Consider the following 25,684-nt stretch of genomic DNA (forward strand, 5'->3'; position numbering starts at 1 on the left):
AGGCCAGCAACCAGTTGCCAAACAGTCTAAAGTTTCGGCTAGACATACTAGATCACCCACCACTGAATGGTGCTGTTGGATATTGCTGTATTTTATACACTCTGGCTAAAAGTGATCCTAACAAACACTAACTAAACCCTAAAATGTATGCCAAGATCCTTCCTGTAATCCTTAAAAGCAGAGTTTCACTATGAGAAAACCACACAATCCCCTGAACAATGAAAGCTGTTCTTAATTTCAGTTACCAGACATTAAACATGGATGGTCTAATTAATCCCTTTACTTATAACAGTACATTGATTTCTAGTGATAATGGTAATAAGAAGTACTTTTCTAAGTACTATGAGATTTCTGTGGAGATTTAAATTGTGAAACAGTCTACTGAGTTATCAAAATACCCCTTTGTGTAAATTTGACTAGGGGTTATTAAAATTTCCTAAATTACTGCCAGAAAAATAAAACATATATTTAGATTTCCATCTGAACATGTATTTAGATTTCCATCGAAAGACCTAAGGGTCCAGAAACCCCTGGAATTCAAGCAGTCATAGTATATAATTTTTTTGTCCTTATTTGTAAAGGGAATATTTATAGCTAGAAAGGGAAAACTGGTGAAATATATCAAAATTAAGGAGGTAATTCTTTTCCCCTTTCAGGAAAATTATAGTTCTTGGAGAAGACATTGAAAATTAACTCTCAGTTGATATGTGTTCTGATCCTGGGCTTTCTAAAGCCTCTCTCTCTCTTTTATTTCCCAAAGAGAAATGCATCATTCCCCACCCAGAATTTAAAATGAGCCATGAAATTCTTTTTTTTGACCCATAAGTCTTCCTCTTATCCCAGGGAAAGTACATTCCAAAATTCAGTCCTATAGAGACTATGCTTATTGTTAGACCGTAACCTAGAATAGTTTACTTTGTAAATTAGTCCTCCCCAGAATTTGAAGAATGGCTTTAATTAGTTAAGGTTCTGTAAACTACAGGTTTGTAACTCTTACTTTTTTTCCCTTTTGGGTCATATCCGGTGATGCTCAGAGGTTACTCCTGGCTTTGCACTCAGGAATCACTCCTGGCGGTGCTCAGGGGACCATACGGGATGCCGGGGATCGAACTCAGGTTGGCTGCATGCAAGACAAGCACCCTACCTGCTGTTCTATTGCTCCAGCCCCTGTACCTCTTGCTTTTTTATTTTTTAATTCTTTGTCCTGAGGTTGAACCCAGGGGCCTCACACACGCTCAGGTAGGAGTTGTGAGCTGCAGCCCTGCAGTGAAATCAGTCTGTTTTCTCTGGCTGTGGCTCCAAACAATGTTCACATTTTCAAAATCCGGTGGATGCATTTCCCCTCCTCCCTTTCCTGTGGTTTCTCGTTCCTTGGTTTCAGTTACTTACAGCCAGTTTCTATTGGAAAATAGTCTGGACAGTAAGATGTTTTGAAAGCGATTACATGGACATATATTTTATGAAATAAATTGTTATAATTGTTTTGCTCTCTTATTAGTATCATTTTTATTCTCTGACTGGGCCTAACATATAGTCAACCATCAAAGGTCTGTCAATAAACACAGCCTCCATAGGACTCAATACCTCCCCTGGGGGTTTTGGAATGTATTTTCTGGGATTAGAGGGAGACTACTACAGTTGGAAAAAAAAATTAAAAATAAGTCTTCTTGGCTCATGAAAAACCTACAAAATTCAAACTTCAATGTTTGTAGATAAAGTTGTACAAGAACACAGCCACGTCAATCATTTGTCATTTGTCCGCAGTTATTTTCTGATTGACCATGGCTATATGAGGAGTTGCAACCCAGACAGTAAAGGCCCCAGAGTCCAAAACATTAGCACTTTCTGGCCTTTTCCAGAAAAACTGTCCATCTCTGAGCTAAGAGACAAAGCCCCACTGGGTCTCTCCGTGGGTTCCTGTGGCATATGGTAGAGACATACCTGGTTGAGATGGCCCAGACATTTGTCAAGACACCAGGAACAGCAGAAGCAGCATCTGAACATGTATTTTGACAGTGCACTGTGCTGCTGGGATTAAGTTCAAAACCGAAGGAACAGAATTAGAAACAGCAAAGGAAAGATGCGATCAGGGAATGTCTGCAGACACAGTTTTGACTCGGAGAGCTGACCCCTGGGGAAGCATTGCTCTGGTTTTGGGGCAAGTTATACTTTCCAGGCTACTCTCCTATCACCATTTTTATTTCTATGAGCAAAGTTTCTCTCATGGTCTTACTCCTAAGGCTGCTGCCAGTCTTAATAAAAGGGAAACGGTCTCATCTGTGTTTATTAGGAAAGGTGAACTAGACCTTCTGGTTTTACTAGAGTCTCACTTCATCTGTTCCTTTGTCTTTTATTATAAACTTTATTCTTTCAAACTAAAGTTTATATTTGAAAAATCACTTCCCAGAGGCAATAAAACAAGGAATAAATTGTAGATGCTGGTTGTGCCACATTAAAAAAGAAGGATCACATTGAATGTTTTTTGGCAGTAAATCCTACAGTGAGAATTTCAGGGTAAATTAGTCCTTGGAAATATACTTGAACTTGGATATTGCTTGAGTGATAATTTAATAAAGTTTTAGGGAGGGTGACCGAACAAACTCATCTTGCCTACTGTCCAGAGTTTTAAAAAAAAATTCCTGAGAAGAAATAGTCCTCTATCAGGACCCCAAGAATAACACAGCCTTATATGGACATTTTCTTGTCCCAGTGTTAATTCAATTGGATGCAACTTGATCTGGAAGCTTTTCAGCCTCGCTGCAGTTGTGAATGAGCCATTTAATGTAGGAAAGATCACAGGGTGACTGTGAAATGTTTAAATTGTAGACACTGGGTAGAGTTGTAAGGCTGCTGAGGAAGACCATTTAAAAGAAAAAGGATCTTTTTAAACCCAAGAAAGACACATTTCTCTAACACTGTCTTTCTTCACTAAAAGGGAGTTTGGCCCCTTGGTACTTAGGGGATTTGAAAAGTGATAAATCTTCCACGGAGCTAAGCCAGGACATGGATCCTGTGAGTTTTCTTTTAGGTTTATGAAAGGTGATTCTCCCAGAGTCTAAGAGCCCAGCCCTAGGAGAGATAGCCAGCTCCCCTAGTGCTTATTAATTTATAATTATCATTACTAATTACACTCACATATTTCCCCCCTAAGAACTATTTCTCTAAGTTTCCTAGGATGGCAGTGCCAATTCAAACTATAGAAACCAGAGTAACTAGACTTGACCAAGAGGTAAAATCCCTCTCTGAGTCTTTAAGTCACCAAAATGCAGGAAAGTAATGTTTCGATTGAAATATAAGAAAATATGCTATGATCAGGGCAGTTGCTTCGTCTGCATTTCCAGATAAGCAAGCTAGATCATTTTATGCCAAATTCATCCATTGTTCCTAATTGATATTTGACTCTTACATCTGGACCATGAACTTGAAAACAATTCAGATTTCATCTTCAAAGAAAACAAAACAAACCCTGGGCTCCAAATAACATTATGAATTCATGTGTCAAATTTACTAGGAACAAATAGATTCAAAAGGTTGGCATCAGGTAAGTTTGTAAAACTCTTACTAAGGCACCAACACAGAGGTGGGGGGAGGCAATGAAGATTGTGTGAGAACAGAAAAATTGGGTCAAGTCCAGCCTCCCCTTGTCTGGCAGGCCAGAAATACCATGAGAACAGCTGTTTTCCTGGTCTTCTGGTTTCCACTGGCATTCATAACCAAATGTGCATGAAAATAAGAACCAGCGAGAAGAAAAAGCTCTGGACACAAAAGCCCTACAGTTCTCTGTCTTTTGAACTGAGATTTAGGTCAGCTTGCCCAGTTTTTACTCACAATTGTGCATGTGTACAAATGCCAGTGCGCATTTGCACACACACGCACACTCTCTCTCGGACACACATGCATAAATACCCCACCCCCCTAATTTCACACTTAATTCAGTCCTCTAGGAGATACCTAAGATGGAGCATGCATTAAAGCAGAAACAAGGACTAATATTTCTCTCTTCCTGTATATTTCCTTTTAATAAAAGCAAGATAAATGTCTTTGAAATCTTGTTTGAATTTCTTCTTGAACAATACCTTCCATTTATTCAGGATTACAACAAGGAGGAAAACTAACATACTACTGCTTCTCCAGCTCACCTCACCAGGGTCTTGAAGAAAACCCAAGAAACAGCATGGAGTGGGGGTGGAGGTGAGGAGCAGGGGCTGGAGGAGCTTTTGAATGGACATTGTCATGGGTCACATTCCTGCCCAGAACCTGCTATAGTTCCAATAATTAACTCTTTCTGCAAGTCACACATTGACTGCGTGGTGCATGGGGCTGTTGCCTTACCTTCCTCTTCAGAAAGTTGTAAAGGTGCAGGAGAACGATCCTTGGAATCCTCACCACAGTGATTAAAAATGACCCTTTTGCCACCGTTCCTTGATGGTAGCAGCAGAGAATGGAGAGAGAGGAAAGAATTGGGTGATCAGGAGGGTCATTTTTATTCCTGGAAACAAACAAACAAAAAAAGAGATAATATTTTAAGGTACTAATTTTAATAAACTATTTACAGTCATATGATAAGCAAAAATTGGCCAAAAATGTCTCTTCTTTGATAGTTCAGTTTAAACTATGTTTTGGACCAAGATAGTTCCTTTTGATGGCACTAAATATGTCCACCAAAGACTACAGAAAAAAAGGTTTTCTTTAAATACTGAGGATTCAAAGAAATTAAATTTAAAGTTATTACTTTATTTAGGGTGGAGCGATAGCACAGGGGTAGGGCATTTGCCTTGCACACGGCAGACCCGGGTTCGATTCCTCCATCCCTCTAGAGAGCCTAGCAAGCTACTGAGAGTATCCCGCCCACACGGCAGAGCCTGGCAAGCTCCCTGTGGCATATTTGATATGCCAAAAACTGTAACAACAAGTCTCGTAATGGAGTTGTTACTGGTGTCCGCTTGAGCAAATCAATGAATAACGGGATGACAGTGCTACTGAGGATGTAAAACTCCCTCTTTGCAATATCTCCTCCCTCCTTGAATTCTTTATGCTGTCTCTCAATATCATTAACATTTTTGGAGGTTTAATTAGGTAATACCCTCTGAATGGACACAAGCACACACATAAATGTTGCCAGCCTTGGCTGGTGATGAAAATCGCCATCTAGTCACATGATCTGGGTCTGTGGCCACAATGAGCTCAGCTGCCAGTGAAGGCCATTCTGACCCCAGACTCCTGAAACCAGCTGATTTCCACCTCTTCAAAAGGAACTGCAGGGTGAATCATTTACGGGGCTTGTCATGACGTGGCTCCCAAGAATGCACAAGCCCATTTCATGCGCCGGGGTTGGAGGGGTGGGGAAGAATTGAAAAATAACAGGATGGACACAGCCTTCCTTCACCCCCAGACCTAAGAGATAAAACAAAGGCGGTAAGCTGTGGCTGCCTCCCTCCCCCACCAGCTGACCCTCTGACTCTCCGCCGGTGCCAGTTCTAGGAAACAAGGCCCTTTCCGAGAAGCAGCTCCCCCAGGATCCAAGTGGAGCATAGTTTTTTCACAGTGGATGGTTCTAAAACTTGTGCTGGTTGCTAGTAAGTCACTGTGAATCCAGGATTTGACAAAAGCCTAGGTTTTTGAGGGAGAAAAAGAACGCAGCCAGAAAGGTTTGGAGAGTTGGCAACAGCTCTATTTTCTGTTACTTAAATCATCCGGGAAGAAAAAGAGAAAACGAAAAAAAGGGAATGCAAAAGCAATATTGGGAGCAGAATCACTGCAACCCAATGACCCCCCCCCACACACACACACACAAAAAGGACAACCCATATTTCAACTCAGTATAACTGAAAATAGGAAATACCAGGGAAACTATTGCTGATATGAATTCATTTTGATCTGATAAATAGAAGCATAGAGCAGGCCAGGAAAATCTGACACATTTTTTTCTTTATTATTTTTTTAAAGGAAAAATGTTTATTTTTCCATTTAGGAGATTTATGTGCCTTAGAACTCCTTGTGGTGCTCATGAGGAGGCGGGAGGTGCAGGCAGGGCTTCCGATCTGCTGGACGACAGATGATTCATAGTCAACTGAGAACAGAGGCTTTGGGGAGGGCTGGTCTTGCAGGTATCGAAGTTTGGGGTGAGGCAGAAGCTTTTTTCCTCCACCAGAATAGAATTAACTATTTCAGGCAAACTTCCATCTTCTCTAGCCTGGCTCTCCAGAACTTTCTGGAAGGAAGGTGTAGTTTCCAGACACCTGCTCATCCCATCACCAGAGAGACAACTTAGGAAGAAGAGCTTGAGACTCAGGGTCACTCAGGACTTGCCCTAGAAACTAGGAAACACCCTTAATGAAACATTAAATTAGCAATGTGTCTATGAACACCCCAGGCACCGCCTCCTCCCCAATTCCTTGATATTTTTTTTCCCATTTCAGAGGTAATCAGCCTGTCTTTCTTGGTCCTTCCTGTATGCTATCATCCTCACAAACAGCAAAACCTGCCTTCGGAAGAGGCTCTGATGACACCTGCTAAGCTTCACCTTTATCTCAGAACCTCTTTTTAGACAGCTGGCCTCAGGCACAGTCCTGCAATCCTGGGCGATTGAGCAACTCAGCGATGAGCTTCTTGGGGGTGGGGGGTACTGGGCTTCCAGGCTTTCTCGCCTGTTCCTAGGTAGGCTAAGCACCTTCCACCCTGATTCTGTAGGTGAAGGCAAGGGACGAAGATCAGGACTCTGGGTGCACAACTGCAGCACGCACCGCCCAAGCCTGACTTCCCCACCTTTTAGACTGGTGAGGGCTAAAGGCTCCAGACTCCAACGCTGGGGCAGGGCAGGCGGGGCGTGGTTGAATCCCCAGCACCAGGGGGTCGCCCAAGCATTGCCAGGGGCAGCTCTGATGGATCCTTGGCATGACTGAGCTCAAGGGGTACTCATCCTCAGGTTGGGCACTGAACCAACAGCACCCCTGATTGAGTATCACAGAGTGGTCCCCAGGGCATCTGAAGGAGGACCCTGACTCCAGATAGTAAAAATAATAATAATAATAATAATAATAATAACAATCCCATTGCTCATCGATTTGCTCAAGCAGGCACCAGTAATGTCTCTCATTGTGAGACTTATTGTTACTCTATTTGGCATCTCAAATATGCCACGGGGAGCTTGCCAGGCTCTGCTGTGCGGGCGCGATACTCTCGGTAGCTTGCCGGGCTCTCCGAGAGGGGCGGAGGAATCAAACATGGGTTGGCCACGTGCAAGGTGAATGCCCTACCACTGTGCTATCGCTCCATCCCTATAATAATAATAATAATAATAATGATAATGATAATAATGAGGCCTGGCTTCGGGCTCTGGAATAAGTTCCAGAATACCATCTCAAATTCAGCTTCTAGAAACAGCACCTAGATCCCACCCACTTAAGTCCTGGAGCCCCCTTAGGTCATGGTGCCTGCTGGTCCATGGACTCAGAACATGAGTCTAGGCAAGGAACTCCGGGACCAGGAGAAATGTTTTCTAACTGCATCCATCTCATAACTCACGAAGAATTGACTTTATTGTCCATTTTTAAAACGATCCATCCCCCTTACTGTGGTTCTGGGGATGAAACCCAGATCCCCCACATACTCTCCACTACTGAACTTTGGCCTCCCTTTTTTTCAATTTAAATTTCATTTATTTTTATTTTATTTTGGATTGGGGGAGCAGCACCTGCCAGTGTTCAGGGGCGGGGGGACTACTCACAGTTTTGTGTTCCTGTGCTCACTCCCAGTGCAAGGGACCTGCTATGCCAGTGACCTGAACCTGGCATCCCTCTCCAGCCCTTGCCTGGGCAAAGCCTGAACTCAGCTCACTGAACTCTGTCTCCAAGCCCTAAGCTTTATTTAAAAAAATTCCTCCTTCTGGGAGCGGGTAGGGCATTTGCCTTGCATGCGGCCGACCCAGGTTCGATTCCCAGCATCTCATATGGTCCCCTGAACACATCCTGGAGTAATTCCTGAGTGCAAAGCCAGGAGTAACCCCTGTGCATTGTCAGGTGTGACCCAAAAAGCAAAAATAAAATAAAATAAAATAAAATTCCTCCTTCTGGTTGTAGTTGTGATGACGAAGAGATCCCCTGGCCTGGCTTTGAGGTTCACACACATGCTCCCTCTAGGGTTGCACACATCCTAGCTGCACCGTTGGCAGGCTGTGGACCCCCTTTCGTTGCCGTGTTACCTCACTCTCTTGTCTGCAGTGTAGCACAGAGCTGCCAGGAGCTGGCTGGGCTGCAGACAGCGGCACAGGAACGAAACTAGCGGGTTTCCACTTGCAGTGCAGGTGCTCCGAGCCACTTAGCTCTCCACAAGAGCCCATCATTAAGGATTTTTTGAACAGCTAGGAAAATTAATTTTGTACTGAGACTGCTGGGGAAGGACTGGGTTCCACAGGCTGGAAGGGCTCCAGCATACACCTGGTCCCCAGCCGAGAAGCTCCCTGTGCTCCTGCCAGAGCTGTGCATCCCTGACTGCTCTCCCTGAAAAATGACCACAAGATGGGGTGAGCACACTTGGAAGACGCTGTAAGGTTCTCCTTCCCCATACAGAAAAGGAGATTGCCTCTTCGGCTGTCCTCAGCAACTCCCTCCAGGGTTAGGAAATTCATCTGCCTCCCACCTCAGTTTCTCAGACTCAGCTTTGAATCTGCTTCCTTGTCAGTGAATCCTCAGTGAATCCAGCAGCTGGAAACCATCTCTGTGAGCATGAGAAAGCCGATGACATCATGCCTCCAGTGCCTCATCTCCAAGGTTACGGCTCTAGCTCCTTCCCATCACGCCCCCAGTTGCCTTTTTTTTTTTTTTTACTTTTTTGCTTTTTGGGTCACACCTGGTGATGCACAGGGTTTATTTCTGGCTCTACACTCAGGAATTACTCCTGGCAGTGCTTAGGGAACCATATGGAATGCTGGAATTCGAACCCGGGTTGGCCACGTGCAAGGCAAACACCCTACCCGCTGTGCTATTGCTCCAGCCCCCCCCCCCCACCCCCAGTTGCCTTTTTAAGGCTCTCGGTGGATTGTTCTCTTGAAGCAAATTGTTGTGAAAGGGAAATTTTTGAAGTTGCCCAGACTCTGGTATTTGAAAAACTTCAAATGAACTCCTCAGCTTCCTCCGTGCTTAAACAAAGCACCAAGATGAACATACTTTGGTATATTCTACCTTCTGTGCAGGCCGGAACATGAGATTAAACTGTGAATTTGCAGATAATGAAAAGCCTTGAGATTTCAAAATTAGGCAGGAAGTCAAAGGGAAAGGAGAATTTCTAATAAGTGAAACAGCAGTGCTAAAAATAAATCACCATGTATTCTATTTTTCAGTTAGTTTATTTTTTTAAATCAAAGAAATATGTAAAATGTCTTTAAAAGCCTAACAGTACTGCTACAGGAAAGTTTTCTTCCCTAGCCTTACTTTTCTCTCTCTAGAGATACATAATACTTTAGCTGTTCTTCTGGACTAAATCTCTGAACTTCTAAACCATATGATCTTGCTGCTATTGCTTGACTTTATGGCCCTAACTATTGTCCACTGGTTTTCCAGTGTAGACAATGCAGGTTTAGTCTCTTACGAGCTAAATTTCTAACATACTCATTTTCCTTCTTCCCTTCTCAATATAACAAGACTAAAGTGTTTTTTCCCCCTTATTTTGACTCTGGGGCTACACCAGCAGTGTTTAGGGTTTCCTCCAGGTTTTGTGCTCAGGGTTCACTCCTGGTGGGGCTCAGGTATGCGGTGTTGAGGATCAAACCTCGTTGGCCATGTGCAAAGCAAGCCCCTGACACACTATACTAGCTCTCCAGCCCTTGAAGTTTGAACTCATTTAAAAAAAATATCATTCAGAATCCATTGATATAAAACACTGTGTGTTTGCAAGTTATCTTGTTAAAGTTATACACTTGCTAAATGCTCACCACATGACATCAGCTAACACTTCTGTCACATCACATAATCACCACCTTGTGTGTGTGTGTGTGTGTGTGTGTGTGTGTGCATGCACGTGTGTGTGCGGTGAGAACATTTAAGATCTACTCTCTTAGCAACTTTCCAGTATATATTATTATACACTTGATTGTTATTATAGTATATATTATTATTATATTAAATATGTGTTTAAAATAATACCATCCCAATATATAATATATTGATAATACTATTAGTAATAATAATATTAATAGCACACAACTATTAACATCAATGATATTAATAATACTATAATAATATAGTTGATGATCTTATTAATCATAAAGACTATACTGTATCTTAGATCCTCAGAACTTACAGGAACAAGCTAACTGGAAGTTCATACCCTTTAAAAATATTTTCTCATTTCCCCAATCTCTTGTCTGCTCTACTGTTTCAATGATCCAATATTTTAAAGATTCTATGCATAAATGATGTCAGACAGTATTTGTCTTTCTCTGACATTTTACTTCCCATTACACCCTCAAGTTTCATTCATGTTATTCTAGATGGCAAAATTCCCATCTCCGGGCTGAAAATATTCCACTATGGTATATATGTATATATGTTTTATATATATCACAGCTTTACCCATTGAGAGATACTTGGGTTATTTTCATATCTTGACTATTAAGAACAATGTTGCAATAAATATGAGAATGTAGATATCTCTTTGAAATTTTGGATTCTTCCTTTAATTTTATTTGCCTTTTTTTGTTATAGACCCAGAAATAGGATTACAGGATCATGTTATTTATGACTTAAATTTTTTTGAGAAGCCTCCATAATGTTAGACTGTCTTCCACGGTGTCAATTTATATTCTCATAACAGTGTATAAGAGTTTCTTCCCAATTTCTGTTCCCACTAACATCCAACATCCTTCCTAATACAATCTCTTGTCATTTTGATACAAGTCCTCCTTACAGGAGTGAGACTATCTCTTCTGTGTTTTTAATTTGCATTGCCTTGATGATTCATGATATCAAACACCTTTTTACAAACCTGTTGACCATGTGTATGTCTTCTTTGGAAAAACTTTTTGAGTTACATACATTCTTTAGATGTTTTTGTATTAACCCCTTATTAAATATCATATTTGAAAATATTTTCTTCCATTTCATAGACTGATTTTTTTATTTTGTTTTTGTTCCTTTGAATAAACAAGAGCTTCTTTTAGTTTGATGTAGTCTCACAATATTTCATTTGTCATTTGAACAAAATCATAATAAAAAACTATGTCAAAGAGTTTTACAGTTTTAGTTTTTATGTCTAAGTCTCTAATCCATTTTGAATTAACTTTTGAGTTGTGCAAAATAGGGTTATAATTTTATTCTTCTACATATTATCTATATTTCTCAGCATCATTTATTAGTCACTGGAGCAATCATTTGTTGAAGAAACTACCCTTTGTCCATTGAGTATTCTTGGTATCCTGTGTAAAATATTTCTTTAGTCTTATTCATCAGGGTTTATATCTGGGCTCTGTGTTGTGCTTTTTCCATGTATCTATTTTTAACGCAGTGCCATACTATTTGGATCACTATAGTATAAGTGAAAAGTAGTATAAGTACTTATACTACTTACAAGTAGCAGAAGTGTGAAATTGCAAAGTTTGGTGTCTCCAATCCTATTATTCTTTCTCAGCATTTGTGGCTATTTTGTAATTCTACGTAAATTTTAGGATTTTTAAATATTTCTGTCAAACATTTAATTGGAACTTTTATGTGAATTGTAATAACTCTACAGATGGCTTTGGTTAGGGGCATCTTAATAATATTCATTCTTTTGATCCATGAACATGAAAAATGTTCCCATTTATTTGTGTCTTCTTAAATGTATTTAATCAAAGTTTTATAATTTTCAGCATAGAGGTCTTTTTACATGCTGCATTCAAGCTATTCCTAAGGGTTGGGGAGACAGTTCTTAGGGCTAAGGTACATGTAGAAGTCTTAGATTAGATTCTGAACATTGCAATAGCAACACCCACGTACTGAGCAGGAAGCAGCCATGAGCATGTGAAGTGTGGTCCCCAACAAGCAGATTTTACTCCTAAGTTTTTTATTGTTTTCCATGATTCTGTGACTAGAATTTTTTTCTTATCCCCACACTCTGCACTATTGTTATTGACTTAAAGATACACAACCACTTTCTCATATTGATTTTGTATTCTTCAACTTTACTGAGTACAGTGATTACTTCTAACAGTTTTTTTATTTCCCAGAATCTTTATGATTTTCTCTATATACCACAGACTTTGCATCTGGCAAGCTCTCCGTGGTGTATTCGATATGCCAAATACAGTAACAATGATGGGTCTTGTTCCCCTGATCCTGAAAGAGTCTTCAAGTGGCACCACTGGGAAGAACAAGTAAAGAGAGGCTGCTAAAATCTCAGGGCTAGGATGAATGGAGACATTACTGGCACCCACTTGAGCAAATCAATAATCAACAGGATGACAGTGATACAGTGATATCACCAGACTTAGTACCTGCAAACAAAGACCATTTCCCCCTTTTGATTTGGTTAACTTTTTTTCTTGCTTGATTTCATTGGCTAGAACTTCTAGTCCTGCATTAGATACAAGCGGTTAGAGTAAGCACTCTTGTCCTGCTCCTAAAACTAGGGGGAAAGTTTTCAACTTTTCACCTCTGAGTAATTTTGAGCTAATGCTGAGTGTTTATACTATCAGTACATAAATAACAGTCATGGAAGAGCCAACAGTATGTTCTTCTTATATTTTTTTCTCCTGTACGGCTTTTGGATTTTAGCTAAGTGTATATTTGTGTCATATTTGCATTTGATTTCCCAGGGGCTTCACCAAATATCCACCAAAGTGTCAATCTTTTCTGCACAAGTTGACATCTGCCTTTTGGATTCACCACAGACGAAACGTTCTCTCCACTGCTGCTCAGCTACCATCCTGGAAATTCCCTTCCCTTCTTTTCTGTGTAGAAATCCACTTTCTAAAGCTCACAGTTTTCTCCCGAGCTTACTCATTCATTTCATGTAAGAAAGGATGTGGGGAGGGAAATCTTTCGGAATACTGCGTGCTTGAGCATGACTTTGTTGTCTTCTACCTTTGAATGATAGTGCGTATTACTAGGTAGAGAATTTGAGGTTTGAAATGATGGCTTCTTAGAATTCGGACAGCTTTGCTATCTTGGTTCAGGGCTGCTACTGGGATTTGGATCAGAAACTAGTGTTTGATTCTCTGCTCCTCGTCTATTTTTCCCGTGAAAAGCTTCTGAGATTTTTCTTCTAAGTCCATGTCCTCCAGCTCTGGTAAATCTCTCTCTTCCCACATTCTCTATTTTTGAAACTTGTAAGATGTTGGGTTTCTTAAATTGATCCCCTGAATTTAGTCTTCTCTTTTCTGCCTCTCAGTGTCTTTGCTCAACTTTCTGAGGGAGTTTTTCAAGTTTCTAATTTTAACTCTCAACATGGAGTTTTTAAATTTGCGATATATTTTTAATTATGAAGACTTTCTTCTTTTCTCACTATTCCCCTTTTCACATTCATATTTTATGAATACCTTTTGTTATCTCTGAAGATATTTCAGGGCTTTTTTAAAAAGTTTTCTTTTGCTACCTGCATTGATTTTATTCTCCCTAAATCCCTTTTGCTTATTTTTGTTCATTTTACTTTATTTATGTCACTAGAGATATTTAATAATAACTAGGTTCCCAGTCATATTCAAATAGGAAGCACTAAGAAGTGCACTGGAAGCTCTGAATAAGGACATTGCTTTTTGTTTGGGTCAGAATCTAGGAATCATTCCATTTCTTTGAGAACCCCTGTATGACACTCTGTGTAGGTCTCTTGTTTGTTTGGGGGCCCCACCCAGAGGTGCTAAGGGCTTACTTCTGGCTCTGTACTTAAAGGTCATTCCTGGCGGACTCAGGGAACCATATGAATGGTGGGGAATAAACCTGTGTCCCTGTGTGTGAGGCAAACACACTACCCAGTGTACATCACTCCAGCCCATGCAGGTCTTTACTTAGATGGTTTATCCCAGAAGAATGTCTGGTCTCTAGGGAAAGCGACATCACCCTGGGTGTCAACATCTAGGGAACTGAGCAGTGTGTGTGGCTTGGTGGTATCACGAGGTGGGTCCTCAGTGCTCAGTATTTAGGCTCCTGCTTACTTCCAACTACACCTTCTTTGTGCACAGAATCTGATCTCCAGTTTTAGCTGCCACAGACACTCTGAGTTCAGACCCTCCCTAGTCGACCCCTCCAGAGTGCAAGCTCCTGTCTGCCCCTCAGGAAAACTTTTAATAATCTTCAGAAGTGCTTACTATCCTGGGCCACCCCAGGTGGTTGTGACTCCAGTTTGGGTCATATTTTTTACCTCCTCTCCCAGCTGACTCACACAGACAGGTTTTTTTCTCTCTCTCTCCAGCCTGCTCAGAGTCACTCTCTAAACATCCTCTCTTCAATTCCCAATATTTGGTTGATGTTTCACTGCTTCTGTTTCATCCTGTCGCCAGGTCATTCTTTTTCATTCCTTTATGATTTGAGATGGGGATCAACAAAGGGGGGCAGAAAATGGGAGACACATCTGCTTCACTGGGGTAGCCTAAACCTAAGAGCTCACAAACCAAGTGCTTTTGTATGTGAGCCTAAGATAACACAAGTTGCCTGGCTGCACCCCGCCACCCTCCACCCCCACCAAGATAAAGCAGCACACTCGGCCTGCCTCTGTAGCTGCTCAGCGGGGGGTCCCAGTGCCAGAGATTACAGCCCATGTGCAGCCTTTAGTCCCTAATGATGGGGGTGCCCAACAGCACTACCCTATTAAAGCCCACGGTGCTCTTTATCATCAGGAGGGAACTGCTCCATGGTATGAATCATGCCTGGTTGACTTTCTTACCCCACAGACACTCCTTTTTATCTACTCATTTGGTCTGAGAGATTAGAGGAAGACCAGCCTTATTCAGAACAAACTTCCAGGTTGGGGTCTAACCCTGTCATTGTCCTGAGACAGCTCTTCTTGCCTGTGGTTTAATCATTGCCCTGAGGAGAAGCACACACACAAAAGAGGTAAATGTGTGTGTGTGTGTGTGTGTGTGTGTGTGTGTGTCCACCCTCAATTATTCTGATAAGGTAACACCTAAGTATCATGATGAACGCAGAAGCAAGTAATTAACTCACTAGTATGTAACTGTAGGAATACTCTTATTTTATAGTTACATACAATTCCCGTAAGGTTTATAATTCTTTTCTTTTAACCTCATTCAGTGGTCTTTAGGGGTTCATATGTGGTTCTGAGGGTCAAACCAAGGTTGGCTGCATGCAAGGCAAGTGCTTCAATACCTATACTATCTCTCTGGCCCTTATAATTATTTTCTAGGCAAACATTTTTGTCATTTCACATAAGATTATTGAACTTCACAGAACTTATTGAAGTGTGTTTCAAGCAGAACAACAACTCTTTAGAGTGTGAACTTGGTAAGAATGAATATTTATAGAAGCAGCCCTTCCTTTCAGATACCTTTCGGCTCTAAGCAATATGATTAATTTCTCTGTTTGGTTTCTTTCTGAATTTTCTTACTCAAAGAAAAAGAGTTGGAACTGTGACAGACTGCAGCTAGAAGATGTTTCTTTTCACCTCCGAATGAGCATCCTGCTCAATGTTTAAGTTAGTCTTTTACTCTTGCCAACTCCTTTTAAAAGGTCACATCAAAATTCCAACATATACCTTTCCACAAGGTTGTTTTGGGGGCTTATTCCTGGCTCTATGCTCAGGGATCACTTCTGGCAAAGCTCAAGGGCCATATCTGCTGCTGGGGATCAGACAGCAACAAAGCAAGGGCCTTGCCCTTTGGACTTCCTATCTTTCAGGCCTTGGGAACTCCAAAATATCTTCTGAGACTCAGAACATGAAGCCCGTAGGCACCCGAAGGAGTAACAAGCTTGACCCACCTGTTGAAATAACAAGTGGCCACTGCCCCAGCGACAGTCAGTTGCTGGCATGCCAGGATGAACTCGCTGGTCCAGATGAGACCGAGTAGGTGGTACCACCACATATAGCGAATTCCCGAGAGAGGCTGATAATCCACTTGGCCGCCTTTGATAACCTGGGCAGTTCCTAAAGTGGAAACCACAAATATGCTTTACTCCAGAGTCTTGCCAGCAAGGGGATGGCACCATGGCTGTGTGCAGGGCACGGAGCAGGCGGCTCCTGGAAGTGCCTGGAAGTGCCTCCATGGCTTCAGATCTTCATAGTGGCAACACAAACCTGCCTGCATACGGTTAGTATACAAATAAGGTCAGAGAATTTCTCATTTCAGGAACTGACTAGTAAGCATATTTTCAAATACTCATCACCCTGGGCTGGAGTGATAGCAGAGCGGGTAGGGCATTTGCCTTGCATGCGGCAGACCCGGGTTCGATTCCTCCACCCCTCTCAGAGAGCCTGACAAGTTACCAAGAGTATCCTGCCTGCACGGAAGAGCCTGGCAAGCTACCCGTGGTGCATTCAATATGCCAAAAACAGTAACAACAAATCTCACAATGGAGACATTACTGGTGCCTGATCAAGCAAATTGATGAGCTATCAGTGACAGTGACAGTGACTTATCATCCTCTGTAGAATTGAAGACTGAAGTTTGGAAGAGTTGAGGAACTTTTGCGACATCTCAGTGCTCCTGGTAACTTTAGGGAGAATATTTGCCTTGACAAGTGAACTGCTAATGCACAAAGCCTTTAGAACTATTTTTATATCCCTTACCTCACCAGAAATCCAGACTTCATTTATTGTTGTTTTCTTATTTGTTTTAGGCGCACACCTGATGGTGCTCCTGGCTGTGCACTCGGTAATTACTCCTGGTGGTGCTTGGGGACCATCTGAGATGCCAGGGATCAAACCTGGGCTGCTTGCGTGCAAAGCAATGCCCTGCCCGCTGTACTACCGCCCCAGCACCTCTTCTCGCATCTTTACAATGTCTCCAGGGAGGTGGCTCAGCGGCCGAGCACCTGCCTTGCATGTGTGAGGCTCTGGGTCCCATCCCCATGTTGCCCCCTCTCAAGATGTCTATGGCCTCAGGAAACATCTTTCCCAGTTCCTGGAGAGCCTGCAGCCAACCATTCAGTCTCCTGGGTTTTTTTTTGGGGGGGGGTCTCACCCGGCGATGCACGGGGTTACTCCTGGCTTTGCACTCAGAAATTACTCCTGGCGGTGCTCAGGGGACCATATGGGATGCTGGGGATCGAACCCGGGTCGGCCGCATGCAAGGCAAATGCCCTACCCATTGTGCTATCGCTCCAGCCCCTCTCTTGGGTTTTTCTTTATTGTTAATCCCCAGCATTAGATCAAGTGCTGGGGACCTTACCCAGGTCTCATACATACTTGAGAGGAAAGTGCTCTGCTGAGTTCCATCCCGGCCAGCCCCAGTCTCTCGGAGCTTTAATTGCCTTACTTGTTTTACTCATTTCCTTTTGGAAAAGAATGTGGAGCAAGATTAGCTGGTAATGATTTACATAGAGATATTAAGCCCTTTACATTAATACATTAATGCACACACATGTACATATACAACTTTATGGCCTGTTCCATAGACATACCACTGCATAATAATTATTATTACCTCTCAGAAGCACCAGAGTATGCTCAGTTGAGTCCACTAAGGCAGCCACAACAATATTTTTGTGAGGTCATACCCTGCTTTGCTACAATCCAAGTCCATATAATGGGGAGTGGGTAAGTTCAAGCCCCAGTTGCATTTGAATTTGAGATGCCTCCCCCCATCTCCATATTTAAAATGAACTACTAGACATAAAATGATGGGTACTTTGGTCTTCAGTGAGACTTACAACTTGAACAACATTTAAAAGATAGCTTCCTATTTCCTTTCTCCACTATAAATCTATTTATGTTCATAATTGATGTCTCTTTGGACATTCACAATAGGGTCTGTGCAAAGGAAGTGGGGAGACTGACGGCTGCCCAGCAATCTGATCCCACATACTGGGCCGGCCTCAGCTCCTTACACTCTCTGTTCTCTGGAACAAGAGACACATTGTGAGTACCAGGGAACCTGGTTGGTTTACAGATGGGAGTGAATATTTTGTCAAACACTGGGCTCATTCTGGCGTGGATACAACCATTGTTTCAGGTGAAGCACTGAAAAATGCTTGTTTTCTGCCAAAGCAGGTGTTTCAGCAAAGGATTCCCAGTTCTAGGGGAGAAGCATTCTGACACGCAGCACAGATGCTCCGGGGTGGCCAGTGGGTTCTTGAGCACCATTGCCCGGGGCTGTAGCAGGAGCAGGTCTGAAGAGGCACCTGCTCCTCCTGCCAGACCCCCATATCCCAGGGACAAATGGCAGTTTCCCAAGATCTGGTGCGGGGGTGGAGAAGTCTTCTGTGGGACAGGCTGGGTGACTGCCTGGCCAGGGGAAAGGTGAGTAGACATGACCCAGAGGTGAGGCAGGGGAAGTTCGTCTTCCTGGCTGCCCCGTGCATCCTTCAAGGTCACCAGCACCCCTGTCCAGCTCAGCACAGTGACAAGAGGGGCTTTTCGAACTCAACATTCCCCCGAGAAAGCAGAACCCATAAATTACTCTGGGCTGCTTACTGTTTTGATCGGGGGTGTGTACACCTTATGGTGCTCAAGGCCACTCTCTGCCCAGTGCTTAGAAGTTGATCCAGCAGTGCCCAGGGGCCAGCAGTGCCAGGGATAAAACTGGGGTTTCCCATAGTTACTTTAGGGACGGGAGGGGGCGGTTTGGCCACAGCTGGCAGTGCACAGGGCTTAGTCTGACTGCACACTCAGGGATTACACCTGCAGAGTCCGGGAATCATCCGGGGTGTCGAGGAGGGAACCTGGGTGAGCCACATGCAAAATGAGTGCCCGGCTCTCTGTACTATCTCTCTGGCCCAGGTCACTTATTTTTAAATATCTGTTTTGAAGCCATTTTTTGTTCACCCCTTTGTTTTTATTAGACATGCTGTGGAAATGTCTTTCCTACAAGGAAATACTTCTCAACTCTCAACACAAAATTGGGGTTTCTGACCCAACCATTCTTGGCTGGAGTCGGGCAGAGGACTGAAGATGTTTGCAAGAGCCCCCACCAGATCCCAGGAGCATCCTCCCTCCCCTCCTTCATGTATGACATTGCCAAGAGCCCCCGCCCCCAAGGGGAACAACATTTAATGTTTAAAGAATCATTGCTTTAAAGGTTCTGGGAAGAATCAGAATCAGACTCTGACTCCAGGGCAAAAATTCTGAAATTTAGTTACATATAGCGAGCGGGTGGGTGGGGCAAACTTCCTTGTGCACACACGACTGCCCTCTGCTGGTTGGACGTACCAGTTCAGGCATTAGTCCTGCACCACCCCAAAGAACCAAATGTTATTTATGAGAAGGGTAACAATTAGCTCCTACTTTGTGTAACTCATGTTCATGATAACAGGACTGCAGGCAGAGCCCAACCAAAGGCCATCTTGGGGATGATTATGGAAAAGGCACTGAACAGATTCTTGGGTCTAGTCTCAGCTTGGATATGTTTTAAGCAATCTGGGTCTTGGTTCTCTCTTAAAGAGTAAGAGGGCAGATAAGATAAACCCTCGGGCAGTAGTTACAATCTTGGGCTTGAGAAACACACAGGCTGAGATCACATGTCTGTAATATTCCGTAAAGCTGGACAAACTCTGGGGGCGAAGGAGATCTTTAAAAAGTTGTTGCGACACTGGTAGCTGAATATACTACCTTCCCAGTCCCTACCTCTCATTCCCTTAGTGACCTCTCACCCAGTCTCCAGGTGTGGATGGTATGGCGTTAGGTAAGGTGTTAGGAATAGTAACATAAAGCACTTATCCCTGAGATGTAGTAGGTAGTATTCCAGTTCTGAAATTAACCAATACTTACCACTGCACACTGGAATTATGTGAACTTTTGCTGTTGGGTACAAAAAATTGAAAGAGAAACAAATATACATACAAAAAAGTTATCATTTGAGTGTCTAGCAGGAACTCACACATTGCTGTAAGTCTCTTCATTTCCCCTTCTGTGGGACTGCTTATATTTCTACCTCCAATCCCCACAAGATGACTTCCCCATCCTCACTCTCAGCCAATGACTATTCTTTTAATTTCTCTGAGAAAATGAAAAAACTCTAGTTTTTTCATCCCTAGTGGATCCTCTCCCACCCCAGCCTCACACCTATCAAATCTCAGCACATATTCATAACCTACCACAGTGGGTATGGCAAGCACGACCCTAAACTTAAGCCTTCACTAGTCCTTGTTCTCACTTATACAAGACTCTCTAGCAATCCATCCTCTCCTGCTTGTATCATCAAAGTGCTTCTCTCACTGGATCATTCTTTACCATCTCACTCTTTAGTTTTATTTTTTTGGTTCTGGAAGAGAAACCTAGAAGGATACACACACCATCGCATCCTCAGGCCTCATCTCACATCTTTAACAAGTATGAAAATAAAATTTATTGCATTATGGTTTGCAATATAAAGGAACAGAAAGTTATCATGTATATCCCTTTACCTACTTTCAGCACTCCATTCTTGTCCAGAATAATCATTCCCACTTATCAGTACTGAAAAATATTTTAATTAGCACTGTCACTGTATCACTGTATCACTGTCATCCCATTGTTCGCCAATTTACTCAAACGGGCACCAGTAATGTCTATATTAGCAGCCTCTCCTTACTCATCTTTCCCAATGATTGGAGGCTTTTTCAGGGTCAGGGGAATGAGACCTATCGTTACTGTTTTTGGCATATCAAATATGTCACAAGTAGCTTGCCAGGCTCTGCCCATGTTTTAGCACAATAAAAGCAAATTTTTCATCTCCCCTAGAAAATGCGTCTCTTTTCTCTCTTTTTACCTTCAACTTCATTTCTATTTTTCTATTGCTTACCTATGGTCAAATTCTTCAAAACTGGGTCAGGGATTTGGCTCAGATGGTAATGCGCATGTCTCTCAAGTACAAGAAATAAAGACAATTCCTCAAGATTGTCTTCAGCTACTCTTTTCCATTTATTTCTCCTACATTATTAAAAAAAACTATTTGTTTTCTATTTTTCCCTTCCCTTGTTATAATTTCTGAGTGGGGGTGTTTCACACACTTTGTCTCTGACTTTCTCTTAACTCTCTCCAATTACAATTCACTCCTACGCATTCCAGAAACTGGTTTGTTTCCCTTCAGTGCTGCTGACTGACATGATCAAGTCATAGTTAGTGCTTATCAGCAGCCTTTGCTGTCCCAGATACTGCTTTCTCCGTAACAGCGCTGCCTTTTCCTTTGGCCTCCTGCTTGTTCCACTCCTTAGTCTTTCTCATCTCCAGGATCTCTGAACATCCAAGGACCCCCACCCTCACCCCATACACCAAATCCCCAAGCACCATGTGGATTTCTCTCTCTCTCCTCATTCTTACCTATTTCTATGCTCCCTCATTTCCAAATGTACATCTCTAGTTGGGACCTGTCCAGGAACTTCTAACAGCCAACTGCCCACTGACATGTCCATCTGCCTGAAATACTTTTTTTTTTTAAATTAAAATCACTGTGAGACACACAGTGACAAGTTGTTCATGATTTGGTTTCTGTTATACAATGTTCCAACATCCATCCCTTCACCAGCGAACATTTCCCACCACCTACCTCAATTATCAAGCATTTCCTCTCTCTCTCTCTCTCTCTCTCTCTCTCTCTCTCTCTCTCTCTCTCTCATTCTCTCTCTCTATCTCTCTCTCTCTCCATTTGAGTAGTTTGCAATACAGGTGCTGAAAAGTTTTTATATATATCCCTTCACCTACTTTCAGCACTCAGTTCTTGCCCAGGGTGACCATTTCCAACTACTATTGCTGAAAACCATTTTAATTAGCACAACAAAAGCGAATTTCTTATCTTCCCCAGAAAATGCGCCCAACTTACTCTATCCTAGATGATAACTAACCTATCTTCCAAGTGACCAACCCCCAAACCTGTCAACTCCAATGCCTCTCCAATCGGACATCTCAACTGATCAATCAGGGAATCCTTCAAAACCAACTTGGCGAGTTGGTTCAAAGGGCTGAGCACAGCTTTACATGCAGGAAGCCCAGGACTGATTCCCTGCACTTGTATGGTTCCATGAGCACTGCTGGGATTAGCCTCCAAACTCTCTAGGTGTGGTCCCAAATAAACAAAAGCCCAAAATAAATAAATTCTCCTGTGCCACACCACTGCCACCATTTGCTCTGGGCCACCAACATCACCACAATTAAATGGTAAGTCAGATCATGTTGCCATTTTGCTAACAACTCAGTAATGCGTTTTCATCTCTGATCAGAATCAAAGAAAGTGTCCTAAGACGCCTCTGAGACCCAGGATCCCACCCTCTGAGCTTTCTGAGCCCTCCTGAGCCCCTGCCTGTAATGACACCATGCGGGCTGAAAAGCCTTTTTGCTGTCCTTTAAGGTTCTCTTTGCCAAGTCACTTTCTCTTCTACATTCCTCACTTTCTTCAAATCTTTGCTTACATTATCACCTTTTCATTGAGGCCCTCCCTGATGCCCTAATTTAAAATTACACTTCCCCTTAAGCATTTCGTATTCCTCTTCCCTTCTTTATTTTTCTCCATAGCATGTACCAACTCTTAATGTACTACAAAATTCATGACTTTTTTTTGATGTTTATTTCCCTTTAGCTTCTAAACTGGAATGGAAGCCACAACTGGGTCAGATATAGTCAATGCTTTATCTAATTCTGCTGAATGATTGAGGGAATGAACCCAGCTCAGGTAACATACCCTGTCATAAGCATCTGAGACCATTTTCTAGGAGCTCCCTAGGAATGACCAACAGAACCTGAAGGAAATTCATGATAATGCTGGCTATGTATCCAGATACTAAAGGTGAGCTTTAGAGTACACAAACAACCACAAGGATGCTAATGGTTGTCCAAATGGGCAGTTTCTCAGAGCCCGTTGGAGAGAGTCCCTTATTTCCTGGCCTGTCACCTTGGCAACTCACTCACACAGAGCTTCCATGTTCATGCCTAAAATGCTCACCTCCCACCATCCAAAGGGGACTGTGATGCACTGAGGAGGGAATGAATGCCAGGGTTTAGAACTTAGGGCATTTTTGGCACATGCTGGCTTTATTTTATGCTGCAAGGCCACTTTGTGAGTGGAACTGAGACTGTTTCAAGCAAGTGACTTAAAAGGGAAAGAAAGACTTTGTATTGCTCTCAGTGGGACGCTGAGCTCTTCCACAATGGGCAATAGAACACCCAGTGTTTAAACTGTTCATGGCTGCCCCAAGTGAAAGGCACCTCCTGTCCCTCCCCAAGGCATTTCCATGGGACTTGGAGGTGAGGTGGGCAGTAAGCACAAGGGCTTTCCTGGCTCCTGGGAGGTAGCATGATCCTCTCCCTGCACTCCTGACTGTGGAATGACGCAGAGAGTGGAGCCTGAGGTCCATGTGAGCGACAAGATGCTGAGATTAAAAGCTGGGTCACCCGATTCCTGGAAACCAGGGGGATTGTGCTGGCTGGCAGGGCAGGCTCCTTCTTGAAAACCTCATGGGAGAAGGAAATGCTCTTTGATCTTGTATAAACTATGATGTTTCAGGCTTCCTGATACTCTCAGGTAAACCTCTTCCTGAGTGGTTACTTGATGGATCAAGGTTTTCTCCTGTATCATGATTGAGGTTCACCACAGGCTTTCTACAAGCTCACAGCCTGTCTGTCCAACGCCACCCCCTGCCCCCACTGATCCAATCCCCAAAAGGGATCCACAGCCTCTCGGAAATGGAAAATATGGGCTCCAGGGCTGAGACTTTCTGGGAGCATGCTGACCATACCCAAGTAATCTTTAAGGGATTGTTCTACTCCAGAGGAGGAGGAGAAGCCATTTAGGAAGATACCACATGGTGTGGTGGCTCTTCCACATGGGACCAGCCCAAGAGGAAGCCCGAGGAATGCATTCACAGGAAGGAACTGTACTCTCTGGTTGACCAGATGTCTGCTGTGGTTCCCTTCTGCCAGATGAGAGCAACAGACTATCCTGGGCCTTGTTCAGAGAGCAACACAGTATCCTGGCCTTGACCACTGCAGGTGAAAAGTCAGAGATCTAGAACAAGTGTGCACTGGCTCGCCAGCTGCTTGTTTGCCCACCGTGCGGGAGGGAGGATCGTACACCGAGATCAGGAGCTCCCACAGGAATGAGGCAGCCCTGCTTTCATCCTGCCGACCTTTCCTTCCTGCAGGGCTTTCTCGGGCAAGGAAGCGATGTCTGTTCTGATCTAAGCACCTTATCTACTTTTGGGAATGCTTTGAGCAGCCCTGCTCTGGAATGCTGCCGTTCTGTTTGAGGGCTTCCAAAAATATACATTTCTACTCCAAGCTAAATGCAATCTCTGAGGATGGGGTCCCCCCATTTGTATTACAACAGAACTGACCCAGGGCTGACTCAGGTGACTCAGAGGAGTTTTGGAGGAGAGGCTGCTCAAACAGGAGACATAGGACATGGTGCTGTTTTCTAAGGACAAGGTGTGGTGAACTTCTAGAGCACTTGCTGTCAACTAAGCCGACCCTGAGGGGCACTTCTGGGGGCCTTCCTAATGAACTGATAGGGATTAGAACCTTGCTTAAAATTTCAACCAGAGCAACTGATAATATTCTCTCTATTGACTTTCATTTGGATTTTACTTTGCCGTCCAACTCTTTCAGTTGTTACTGATTTTTTTCTTCATGAAATACACACCCAGGCTGAGCAATAGCACAGTGGGTAGGGCACATGGTTTTGCACATGGCTGACCCAGGTTTGATCCCTGAATCTCACAGCTAGGAGTGATTCCTGAATGCAGAGCCAGGAATAATCCCTGAGCATCGCTGGGCATGGCCCCCAAACAAAACAAAATAAAAAAGAAAGAAATATAGACTCAATTCTTTTAAAGAGGGGAGAAAAAGCTTCTCCTGCTCACCCCACCTTCAGGACAGAGCAGTTGCCAACTCCACTGTCACTATTGATATCAGAAACCCCCCTTGTGAGGGCGGTTTGGTCCTGATGAAAAGACAAATTACTCCAACACATCCTCTGTGCATGATCCAGGAGAAGCATCCCATGATCCCCCTGACCCTTACCTGCAGTGCCCAGGCAAAGCAGAACAGTCACCTAGAGGACCCAGAAGAAAATGAGGGCAAATGTCCACAGAGGCTGGAAGAGGAGGAGCGGCAAGCTGCTGATGGCTTTGTTTGTGACTTGGAAAAGTTCAACTGTCAGTTTGATTCTCTTCCTGAGGACAAAGATCAAGACGAGGAGCACTGCCTGGTGAGAAAAACATTCGAGTCAATCATTCTAAAGAATGGAGAACTCAGAGAGCGCCAAAGAAACCTTAACCATTTACAGGCACCTCAGCAAACAGTTCCCTCAAGGTCTCTCCTCACTGCTTTGATCATAATTGAGCACATACTATCTGCTGGTCCCTCGGTTCAATCCTCTGAGGAAAACAGGAGAGTACCTGCTTTAAGGGAGCTTGTGGTCTGATCAAAGATCAAGAGAATAGGGGCTGGAGCGATAGCACAGCGGGTAGGGCGTTTGCCTTGCACGAGGCCGACCCGGGTTCAATCCCCAGCATCCCATATGGTCCCCTGAGCACCGCCAGGAGTAATTCCTGAGTGCAGAGCCAGGAGTAACCCTTGTGCAGAGCCAGGTGTGACCCCAAAAGCAAACAAAAACAAAAACAAAAACAAAAGATCA

The 25,684-nt window shown here is 43.3% G+C and overlaps 1 protein-coding gene across 1 annotated transcript in view; it reads right to left on the minus strand.

Moving 5' to 3' along the window:
* Positions 1 to 25,684, minus strand: part of SLC44A3 (solute carrier family 44 member 3) — a 98,522-nt gene that overhangs the window by 33,664 nt on the left and 39,174 nt on the right. Inside the window, 4 exon segments of the mRNA XM_004614669.2 lie at positions 1,942 to 2,028; positions 4,333 to 4,489; positions 15,903 to 16,068; positions 25,069 to 25,252. Of these exon segments, the coding sequence (XP_004614726.2) occupies positions 1,942 to 2,028; positions 4,333 to 4,489; positions 15,903 to 16,068; positions 25,069 to 25,252 (594 nt within the window).

The sequence above is a fragment of the Sorex araneus genome, chromosome 8, assembly GCF_027595985.1.
Source record: "Sorex araneus isolate mSorAra2 chromosome 8, mSorAra2.pri, whole genome shotgun sequence".
Lineage (NCBI taxonomy): Eukaryota > Metazoa > Chordata > Mammalia > Eulipotyphla > Soricidae > Sorex > Sorex araneus.